Raw genomic sequence first — 11,736 nt, 5'->3', positions numbered from 1 at the left:
TTGCCTGAGCCACATCCACTTTCCTAAAATTTCTCTTGATATTTAGAAAGGTCTGTATATTAGGTCTAGTGGTTATCTTTAGAGTTACTGCTTTGCTTATGTAGGCTCCTAATAATTGGTATGCCAGCTTTAAATAAGATTATTTGATTCTGACCTAATTATCTTTGTGGCAATGAATTTATTTTTTTCTCCCACTCATTTATTTAGTTGCCTTATTTCAATTCTATTAGAACATAAAACATATACATACTATTTCACTACTCTATCCCTCCCATTCTTATAAAATTTATTCAAAATCTTGAAAATAACAGTACTACTTACCATAATTAATGATATTTTACATTCTGCTTTATAGGTCTATGGTATATTTATTACATTTAACACCATACATAGAAAATGTAGGACCTAAATGACCCAAAAGCCAAGTACCTATTTCATGTCTTTAAGGAATTAATGAAGTTATTCATTCTCTCATTGCTTTTTAAAAAAAAAAATTTTTAATTAGAGAAGTTGTAGGTTTACAGAAAAAAATCATGCCGAAAGTAGATTTCTCATATACACCCCACAGTATTTCTTGCATTCTTTTATATTTAAAATTTCTTCTAAAAGCCTAGATACTTAAAGTACAGCTTGACTGGGTATGAAATCCTTGGTTCACACTTTCTTTCCACTGAGTTTTTATAAATGTTGCTCTGTTGCTGTGTTGTCTAGAAGTCTGCTGCCATTTTTCACCTCTTTGTAAATGTTATTTTTGTTTGTTTTTTCTTGGCGGTCCATACAATTTTCCCTTTATCTTCAAAATCTTAATACTTTTATTATTATTAGGGTATGTCTCTGGAATTACTGACAGATTAATTCCCTTAGCTACAGTGAGTCCCCCTTCAATATGTAGGTGCATCTTTTATTTCTGGAACATTTTTTTAGATCAGTTTTAAAATTTTTGTCTGTTCCATTGATAGTTCTTCTTCAGGGACTCCTATTGGAAGTATGCTCAATATTCCTTCCTGTTCTTTTTCTATGTCATTTTCTCTGAAATTTTTTTACATCTTTGTTTTTGTTCTCATGGTTGTTTTATTCTCATTTCTTATTGTACTTTAATTAGTATCCTCTATCAGATACCCTATAATTTAGTTTTCATTTCTTTTTTTAAAAAAATATTTATTTCTCTCCCCTTTCCCCCCACCCCTAGTTGTCTGCTCTCTGTGTCCATTCGCTGTGTGTTCTTCTGTGACCGCTTCCATCCTTATCAGCAGCACTGGGAATCTGTGTTTCTTTTTGTTGCATCATCTTGTTGTGTCAGCTCTCCGTGTGTGTGTGGCGCCATCATTCCTGGGCAGGCAGCACTTTCTTTGCGCTGGGCAGCTCTCCTTATGGGGTGCACTCCTTGCGCATGGGGCTCCCCTGTACAGGGACATCCCTGCATGGCAGGGCACTCCTTGAACACATCAGTATTACACGTGGGCCAGCTCCACACAGGTCAAGGAGGCCCGGGGTTTTGAACAGTGAACTTCCCATGTGGTAGACGGATGCCCTAACCACTGGGCCAAGTCTGCTTCCTAGTTTTCATTTCTTGATTTTGTTTTCAGTATATTTTCTTGATCAATTCTAATTTCACATCTTCCTATTTTTTAAATTTTTATTTGTTGTGTTCTTTTATATCTTCAATTATTTCATGATATTTAATTCATGTTGGAATGTTACATATTTTCCTCTGCTTCATATTCTGGAAGCTAGTATTTTCTATTTACTGAGCTGTCTTAAATTTTTTTAAAAATATATTTTTATTAGAGAGGTTGTGAACTTACCAAGCAATCGTGCATATGTGTGGAATTCCCATACATCCCTTCACCAACATACTACATCGTTGTGGAATATTTGTAACAGATTATGAAACAATATCAGACAATTACCACTAATTATGGTCCACTGCATACATTTAGTATGTTTTTTCCATCCCCCCTCCCATCATTAACACAGTACATCTTTGGCATTGATGCAAGAATATTACAGTATTGCTGTGTGTTGTGGTCTCTAGGTTATGAAATGTCAACTTTTATATAGTAGCTTTCATGAATTGTGGTGCCTTTTCTGCTTGTGTTTAAATGTGTAGGATTTCCTGGGATCAGCACATACAGGTGGTCCTATGACAGGGAGGAATGAAGAGATATGAGTGACTTACTTAGTTTCATAGTTTAACAGAGCTCTCTTCTTTGTGTATAGCAAAGTGCAGTTTAATATATGGCATATTTTGGAGCATGTGGAAGTTAACATGTCTTTGGATTCTGTGATATAATCTTATTTCTTTAGGGATCTTTACTTTCACCCACTACCCTTCTCAAGGGGACCGCTCCCTTCCAAGGTCCTTTTTCCTCTAGAAGTGATGCCTTCACAAAACTACCACCTCTTATCTTACCAACTTTCCAAATCTTGGTTCCTACCCATTTCCAAGCCTGGTCCTTGGCCTTATCAACTTGGGAACTCACACAATCCTTCTAAAAAATTCTCTTTTATTTATGTCATCCAATGCTGGTTTCTCTTGACAGTAACCAAAGAACCCTCTTAAGGACTGCCTTATTGTAAAAGCTAGTTTGTCAATACCAACAACCCCAAAACATACAAAGCCACATGTATATACACAATAGGTCTGACAGAACCAGACTGTAGCTCTTGTCTACCATTGTAACCCTTCCAGCACAAGCCTGGGACATTGCGGACACTCTGTGTTATGTTTCTCTTATTACCTTAGGTATTTCTAACATTTTACTTTGAAATAATTTCAACCTTATGGAAAAGTTGCAAAAAAGGTACAAAGAGCTCAAACATTTCCTTCACCCAGTATATAATTATCTATAGCTGTGTAATAAATTACTCCAAAACCTAGTGGCTTAAAAAATAGTACTTTATCTCTCACAGTGTCTGAGAGTCAGGAATCATGGAGTGGCTAAGCTTGGGTAGTCCCAGCTCAGGGTCTCGTGAAGTTAGTCAGCTGAATGTTTGACCCGTACTAGAGGATCCACTTCCAAGATGGCTCATTTACATTGGCTTTTGGCAGAAGGCCTCAATTCCAGGACCGGGAAGCCTCTCTACAGGCCCTTTGAATAGCCTCATGACATGGTAGCTGGTATTTTCTAGACTGGGAGGGAGAGGATTATTGGGTGGGGGAGTGAATGAGGGCAGTTAGCATGAAGATGCTGTGCCTTTTATGACCTAGCCTCTGAAGTCAAAGCTTTATTCTAGAAGTCAAAGCTTTATTCTAGAAGAGTCACTAAGTTCAGCCCACATTCAAAGGAGAAAGGTAATTGAATTTATGGGCATATCTTAAAACCACCACACCCTATTGGCTGTTTTTTTGGTCACTGCCATTTTGCTTTGTCACACTCTTCCCTTTTCTTACCCTATTTATACACCCATATTATTTCCTAACAGTTTGAGAGTAGGTAGCAATAATTTTATCCCTTCACTTATGACTTCACTGTGTATTTCCTTAGAAAAAGGATATTCCCTTCAAAACAATAATAAAAGTAAAACTTTAACACTGTACTGCTTGAATTTGCAGTACACACTTTTATCAGTTATCCTCTAGCAATTTTTCTCCTCATCAAATTTATTTTTTTTTTTATTTAAAATTTTTTGAGGTACCAGGGGCTGGGGATTGAACCTGGGACCGCATATGTGGAAAGCCAGCACCCAACCACTGAGCCACATCAGCTTTCCTGAGTTGGTTTTTTTCATGTTTTGCTTACTGTTTGTTTTCATTTCGTCAGGAGGCTCTGGGAACCCAACCCCAACCGGGGACCTCCCATGTGGGAGGCAGGCACGCAACTGCCTGAGCAACAGCCACTGCCCAAATTCATTTTGAAATAATACCATATAGCAAAAAAGCCTACAGTGTGATACAGGCTAAGTGAAATTTTCATGGGTAGGGAATAAAAGAAATAGGCAATGCTGCAATCAGTAAAGGAAAGGACTAGGGAACTGCTGCAAACAGGCATGCTCCAGTCGAGGTCTAGATGGGGCCATGAGTTGCTATAAGGATAAAAGACTTTCTGAAAACCAATTTACCTGTACCTCTTCAGCTACTATCCACTATTTCTGGAAAAGGATTTCTTTATCGTACCCCTTCAGTACCCGTCCGGGTTAGAACACGGACTGCACTAACAGTTTGGGGCGCCGGGATAGAATTCTTGTGTAACAATTTACCAGCTGTATTTCCGTAAGCAGGTTAATTAACTCTTCGGAACTTCTTCTGTGAAGAGACAACAACAACACAACGACGGGGAGCCGGGAGCGGCGCGCGCCACTCGCGGCCCGCAGCCCTCCCGGAGCCTGCGGACTTCCCTTCCCGCCCGCTGCGGCGCGGCGTCACGGGGGCGGGGCCGGCCGTCGCCCGATCGCACGATGTGACGCGCCGCCGGAGGCAGGCCGGGCCCTCAAGATGGCGGCGGGCGCCCCGAGCGGCTCGGCCCGGCAGTAGTGGCGGGACGGGACTCGCCGCTGGGGCCGGCCTCCCCGGGAGTGGCTGCAGCAGCGCCAGGAATCGAGGATGGTAAAATGACCCAGGGAAAGAAGAAGAAACGGGCCGCGAACCGCAGTATCATGCTGGCCAAGAAGATCATCATTAAGGACGGAGGCACGGTGAGCTGGGGTTTCGCGCCGGCGAGCGTCCCCCGGGACCTTCCCCGTTCCCCAACCCCTGGATTCTCTGCTGCCCCCAAGGCCGGCTCCCCCGCCGCCTCTGAGCGCCCCCACCCTCAGCCACACTTCCCGCGGGGTCTGTGTCGCCGGCTCCGGGACCCGTAGGCCGCTACTCGGGGGTTCTTATCCCCAGCCCCGGCCTGCGCCCTCCGCCCTCCGGGGCCGGCCCTCTCGGAGGAGCCGCTCGCCTCGCCCACACCTGCCGTCGCCCTCCCCCCTCCGCCCGTGGGGCGCCGCGGGATCGAGCCCCACGTGCTCTTCCGCGGCGGAGAGGTATCGCTGCGGGGCTCTCGCGTCGCCCGGCCGGTGCGTGGGGTCGCCGCGCTCCTCTCCGTGGGGTGTTCTCCGCGATCAGGCCCCTAGACGCTGTCGCCGTGCTTTCGAACGGGGCCGGGAGCAATCCCTGCCCTCCCATATGCTCCTCGCCGGGTGGCAGCTGGGGCGACGGCCCTGCCGCGGTGCCGTCGTGCGCTCGCTGTCCTCCTCCTCGCCGGTCTGCTCGCGCTCTCCCAGCCGCGGCCAGCGCCGCAGACGCTGTCGGAAGGTGGGCTTTTCTCCTCACCTCCCCAAGTCGGGCGGTAGGCACCTGGGGCCTGGGTTTCAGTCTGCCCCTTTCCAAAGAACAGTCGTCACCTTGTTGTGCCTTAAAATCAGAAATCCTGAGTAGGATCGGTCATGGCCCGAGACCTAGAGGCAGACACTTTGAAAGGAAGACTAGACGGGTTGGGGACAAGAAAACAGTTTGGTTTTTAGGAACAGTTGGTATCGCAGTCAAAAAGCCGGGCGCTGGCTAGGTCATCAGCAAGTAACATTTTTAATTAAAAAAACTCACTTAGATATAGGTCTTTATGCTGAGGCCCTGCCATTGCTCCACTTTCTCGTCTTTGTTGCATCCTTTAATTTCACATCCTGAAATAGAATGGAAGGTGAAATAAGTGTTTAACTTTTCTGAGAACAATGGTGCCGAGACGGTTCGGTTTGTTCCAGAAGGTTTATATTTTATTGGAGCCCTGGTCAACTGCTAGCACAATGCTAAAGATGTACGTAGGCCACCAACAGATGTTTGCTGAATTGAATTGAAATAAATGACAACTTTCATTTGTAGATGACATTTCGAATCGTAACACAGTCAATATGCTAAGATTTAGAAAGTTTGGGACTTTTGTAACAATTTCACGCTATACTTTTAGTGAACTGTCAAACTTAAAGACCTGCTAGATTTGACATTTGGTGAAAAAAGAAACTTTGAAATTCAGGCCCTCAGATTCTTCTGTTTAACTTGATAAATTAAAACATTAGAGTCTGATTAAATCAGTTCTGAATACCCAGCTCTTTTGATCAAGTTAGTAAGAACTATCCGGGGAGAAAAATAGTTTGAAAGAATATTGGTTCCCTTGTCAACCACAGACAAGAACTTGATATTTTAATTTCTTCCTGAAGAAATTTCTTCATGTAGAAGAAAATTGTATTTAAAATCCATATTCTTTGCAAAAGATTAGAATGACGTGGTAATCAAGAAACATCTTTTTCCTTGTTAAGTCCCTGTTTTGTTACTCTTGGGGGTGAGTGTTGTTTAATTTGTTTTACAGCAGATGCTGTCATTCCAAATTCTGTGAGATTTGGAGGAGACTTTTTAAATCTTATTTATTAAAGTAGTAAATTCATGGCTTGCTTTAGGACACAAAATACGATTTTCACATCAGCAGATATGTTTTTGAGGGCACATAGAAACAGAATAAATGAGAATTTTTCTTGAGCATTATGGGAATGGGGATGTTACGATTTCTCATCATTCTCATCTTCATACCCTGTGTTCACTCTCCATTCTAACAGCACTGGACACTCCTTTAGAATAGGAGCTTTGTTTATGCGTCTTTGAATCCCTCAGGACCTAGCACAGGAATTTAAAGTGATAAAACAATATTATTTTGTACTAGCACATTGCTAGATGATTTGATTATAATTTTATTTATTCCTATAAATAGGATATTTGTATGCCTACAAATGTCAGAATGTTTTGGAGTATTTTTATTTCAATCTCTATAGGTATAAATGAAAAAGTAAAATAGTAGTGGTCATCATAGAAATTTAAAAATGGCTTTTGTTTTTCTACCTCTCTATTTAACAATTGTTTTGAACTTCTTTTAAGAAAGGGAATAAAGGTACTACTTGATCCTCTTCCCTAGTGTTCACCATTGTTAATCAAATTATTTTGCTTTTCCTTCTGTGAATGACATCTCTGTAAGCCTGTTTAGCTGGCTTTTATATATAAACAAAACTAGTAATGGTTTTTAAATGATTTTTTTAAAAAGCTATAACAGATTTATTATAGTTTTTAACAAATGAAGAAGTGAATTCTAATAAATTAACCAAATTAATCATGTTAAATGTTTTTCTTTTCCCAAAATTTTATTTCATTCTTCTATGAAGACAGGGTAAGCTAACTCGTGTATTGCCCTATGGAGTGGTACATAATTAGGACAGATTACATGAAGGTGTGTGATTCTGTATCCAAAGTTCTTAACCAGGGTCTTTGTTCATCCTGAAGTTATTTGCAAACTTTTCTTTGATTATACATTTTTGCTGTATATACCATTTCAGTGAAATGGTTAATTTGCTTTTTGATACATCCATATGTGGAAATTTGTTTTGTTATGTCTTTTTTTTTTTTTTTAAGATTTATTTTTCATTTATTTCTCCCCCCCCCAGCCCACTTGTCTGCTCTCTGTGTCCATTCGGTGTGTGTTCTTCTGTGACCGCTTCTATCCTCTTCAGAGGCACCCGGAATCTGTCTCTTTTTGTTGTGTCATCTTGCTGCTTCAGCTCTCCCTGTGTGCGGCACCATTCCCGGATAGGCCGCACTTTATTTTGCGCTGGGCGCCTCTCCTTACAGGGGCACACTCTTTGCACATGGGGCTCCCCTACACGGGGGGGGGAGAACACCCCTGCGCGGCAGGGCACTCCTTGCGCGCATCAGCACTGCGAGTGGGCCAGGCCCACACGGGTCAAGGAGGCCCGGAGTTTGAACCGGGGACCTCCCATGTGGTAGGCAGACACCCTATCCATTGGGCCAAGTCCGCTTCCCTGTTATGTCTTCATGTATATAACATTTTAATGTATTTTTTATCCAATGCAGACCATTTAGGTCCTGGGTTCAGTTCACGGGACCTCCTGAAAAAAAAAAACAAATATAAGCAAGCAAAGCAAACAAAAAACAACTCAGGGAAGTCAATGTGGCTCAGTGGTTGAGTGCTGGCTTCCCACATACAAGGTCCTGGGTTCAATTCCTCAGTCCTGACATATTAAAAAAAAAAAAGTACTTTCTGACATATTAAAATAATTCGTTTTGTTGTTAGATCATTAGCAACATAGTACAAGATTGATTGTAAACATTCCTATTAGAGCCTAAAAGCTAAAGAGTTATTCACTCTGATATTGTGAATCATGATCAAAATTAGAATTTTCCTTATAATTTGTTTTTTAAAGTTTCCTCCCTTTGTAGATACAATCTTCTTTTGTGAATACAGTTGTAGAATTGCATCTCTGACAGTGGAAAATGCAATTCTTTCCCAAGTGAATCAGTAAAAGGACTAAAAAGAATTTAATAGAAAGCAAGGCATATGTAAATTGCTTTGTTGAAGGTATATGGAAAAAAGTAAAATTGATATTTCATTTGTAAAGTGAAACATGCCCAGAGAAGCAGGGCATGGGTTTTAGCACACACATCACACCCTATCCTCCCATCTCTGTTCTTAATTAGACCCAAAGTGAAGGAGTAAATGGGTGTCAGCAACCATTTCAAAGGCTGGACCCAAGCTCTGGCCCTACGGGGATGGCAGAGGTGGCAGGATAGTGCTTTGACTGGTTTGTGGTTGCTGACTCCTGTTTACTCCTCTCCTCAGAAGTTGAAGTAAAACCTTTTTTCCCCAAGTAACCAGTCTTCCTAACGTCCTGGCAAGTGTTTGTGATGTACTTTTCTTCAATTATTTAAAGGCCAAGTTGTCCTGTAGTGTTTATTTTGAGCTGGAACCAGTAATAGTTGACAGATATCGGCCAGGATGCATCAAGATCCCTGAAATGGGTTTTGTCTCTTTGGAGACCAGATGTAGTAGCTTATTCTTAAAAATGGATCTGGTTTTTCAATAATGTGTAAGTACAGTTGTGAATTCTCTCACATGGAATACTTTCCCTCCTGAGGGAATCTTTATTTTTTTTTAAAACAAAGGTTGATAGATAATATTTCATCATTTAGCTTATATATATAAAATTGAGTAATTAGGGATCACACTAAAACCAGTCCTGATTTTAGGCTCCATCTAGACATTGGTGACAGTTTAATTTTTGTGTTGATGGTGATTTCTAAATTTTGTTTTGTCTTTTTAGTTCAGTTTGTGGTCATTTGAGCAGTGTTACCCATTAGGTGCTCACAGACATAAGCACCTAATATAATGATGGCTTAACTTTATTTAATAGCCATATCTTTTCCTGCTAAGAATGGGGATGGATTTATCAGATTTCCGTGGTACTTAACATTTTTAAAACAGTACAATCTATGCTTTAAGCTTTTTTGATCTCACTAAACTCTTGTTGAGTATTTTTTAAGAAGTACATTTCCTTCTCTTTAGGAGCAATCTAACCAATACTTTTTTCCTTCTGTGATAATATACAAATACTGATGATCTTTCATTTTGAAATTGATCCATAGCATATTAATAGAATAATTTTAAAATCACATATTGCAAAGTAAGACAAAATGACTTAATTAACAAATGTTATGGCTACATGTTTATATTTTCAGAAAACTAAGGACTCTTTTTTTTGTTGTTCTACAAATTCTATGCTTGATTAAAGATAGTGAAGACAAGAAAAACATCACTTGACTCTGCCAAAAGAGGAAAAATGATACCAAATATTAGTCATGCCATAAAATATCAGGATCTCAGGAAAGCAGCTTTATAGTTAAAGTATTTTCTACAGAAAAAGTTTGGTTTTTGGTTTTGTTTTGTTTTTTGTTTTTGTTTGGTCTTTCTATGAAAAGTTCCAATTCTTAGATAGCTACATTTAAGCACCTTTGCCTCTTTTGTGTATAAGACTTACTATAAATTATTTTAGTCAGGTAGATATTATTCAGAGAAAATCTAATGTTTCCTTCTGAAAATACATTTATACCCTCATTATTGCTTGATAGCTTGTCAGAGTATTAAATTAGGTTCAAAATTATTCTCCCTCATGTTTACATTTTTATTTTTGTCATGTTTTATTTTTCCCAACTTTTTATTTTGAGAATTTTCAAAACTATAGAAAACGTGCAAGAATAACACAATAAACATTCATTTACTTATCATGTAGATTAACAATTCATCAGGGCCCCAAATATTCCAAAAAGACCTCACCACTAGCCCCTACCAAAGGAGGTGTAATCAATAACCTCTTGGGCCCATCCCCTTATCATTAGCAAGGGGGTGGAATAATGAACAGTTTAAAAAAGGTAATCACACAAGGCAGAGCATGCCCTCTCTTGTAGAGGGGCCCACACCAAATCTTGGTATATATTTCCATCTTTCTCTCCCATTTCTCAGCAGCTCTGTTCTTTTCCCTCTTTTCCCAATAAATTCTTTTTACTGGCCTAACCAAAAAACACACATACACAAAAAAACAATTCATCAGTTAACAATTTGCCACATTTGCTTTTCTCTTTCTCTATATGTGTATATACTCACATTTTTTCCCTGAGCCATTTAGGAGTTAGTCTAGACATCATAATGCTTTATCTCTAAAACCTTCACAATGAAGCTATTTTCCCACATAACCACAATAGCAATAAACCACTTTAAGAAAATCTAGCATTAATATACTATCATGTTTTAGATAGTCTATATTTACATTTCCCCATTGCCCCAATATCGTCCTTTATAGCTGTCTTATTTTTGAAGCAATATCTAATCATTTCATTGAATTTAACTGGTTTTAGAATTGCTTTTTTTTTTTTTTTTTTTTTAAGTGGCATTTTGGAGAAGTCCAGGCTAATTGTTTTGGGTATTCAGTTTGGCTCTTCTCATTGTTTCCTCACAAGATAGCATCCTATTTAATAAATAGAATTATAATGGAATTATAATGTCAAGATATTGGTGGAACAACTTCAGTCTCGTGACCAGTAATCTGTATAAGCAAACCCCTTGTTCCCTGATAGGAAAACATATATACCTTGCTAAAGCCGCTATCCTTCATAATTACTGCTGGATTCATTAACTGATATTTGTGCAATAGTAGACTTCTAATTTTAGAGCTAGATGAGGACTTGGGATAAGAGTTTAATAGTCTATCCCTTACCGTTTGGAGAGATAAAGTGACTTAATTTACTTAGCTCAGTGATGTTCACAATTAGGACTTTCAATGAATTCATGGACATTAAAATCCACTATATATTAGGCATTGTGCTATGTGTTGGGATACTAAAATAGTACACGTAAGAGTTTAATAGTCTGACAGTGTGTGCAGTGATTAAAATTTGAATTCTAGAATTGGATTGCCTGGGTTGACTCTGCTGCATCTCATATTTGCGGTTTTACCATGGACTGTAAAATAGAGATGATCATATCTAACTTGAAAGGTTTTTAGGAAGAGCAAATAAGATTGTGAATGTAAACCAGTATAAGTCCTTAGTGTAGCATCTTTTATTATTTTAATCTAGAATATATATTAATTTATGTGATAGAGGACAGTGGTGAACTATCACTGTATAGAAGAGGAAAGTAATTGCAAGTTTAATTAATGAATATACTGTTCTGACAACAACAGAAGCAGACGAAGACACAGCAAATAGACACAGAGAACAGACAACTGGGGTGGGGTGGGGGGAGAAATAAATAAATAAATCTTAAAAAAAAAGTTGTACTCAGAAGTTTTCTTAAATTCATATCAGTAAAATACTTTTAAAATTTGTCCGTTTTATTAGTAAGATGTGTATTACTTTTAAATTCATTTAAAATAGAAGACATGATATGAATATACGACAGTTCTCAAAATTACCAGTGTTGTAAG

At 39.3% G+C, this 11,736-nt stretch overlaps 1 protein-coding gene across 2 annotated transcripts in view; it reads left to right on the top strand.

Moving 5' to 3' along the window:
• The first annotated feature begins 519 nt into the window (after window positions 1–519).
• MFSD14A (major facilitator superfamily domain containing 14A) overlaps window positions 520–11,736 on the top strand; it is a 42,559-nt gene continuing 31,342 nt past the window's right edge. The window contains exon 1 of one of the 2 annotated variants that reach the window (XM_004471688.5): window positions 520–4,635. In XM_004471688.5, coding sequence (XP_004471745.1) covers window positions 4,552–4,635 — 84 coding nt within the window. In that variant the 5' untranslated portion in view covers window positions 520–4,551. Of the gene's footprint in view, window positions 4,636–4,910; window positions 5,240–11,736 lie in introns of those variants that run through there. The other variant, XM_071217215.1, reaches the window with a different exon arrangement.

The sequence above is a fragment of the Dasypus novemcinctus genome, chromosome 9, assembly GCF_030445035.2.
Source record: "Dasypus novemcinctus isolate mDasNov1 chromosome 9, mDasNov1.1.hap2, whole genome shotgun sequence".
Classification (NCBI taxonomy): domain Eukaryota; kingdom Metazoa; phylum Chordata; class Mammalia; order Cingulata; family Dasypodidae; genus Dasypus; species Dasypus novemcinctus.
This window is presented reverse-complemented; position numbering and strand designations above follow the sequence as displayed.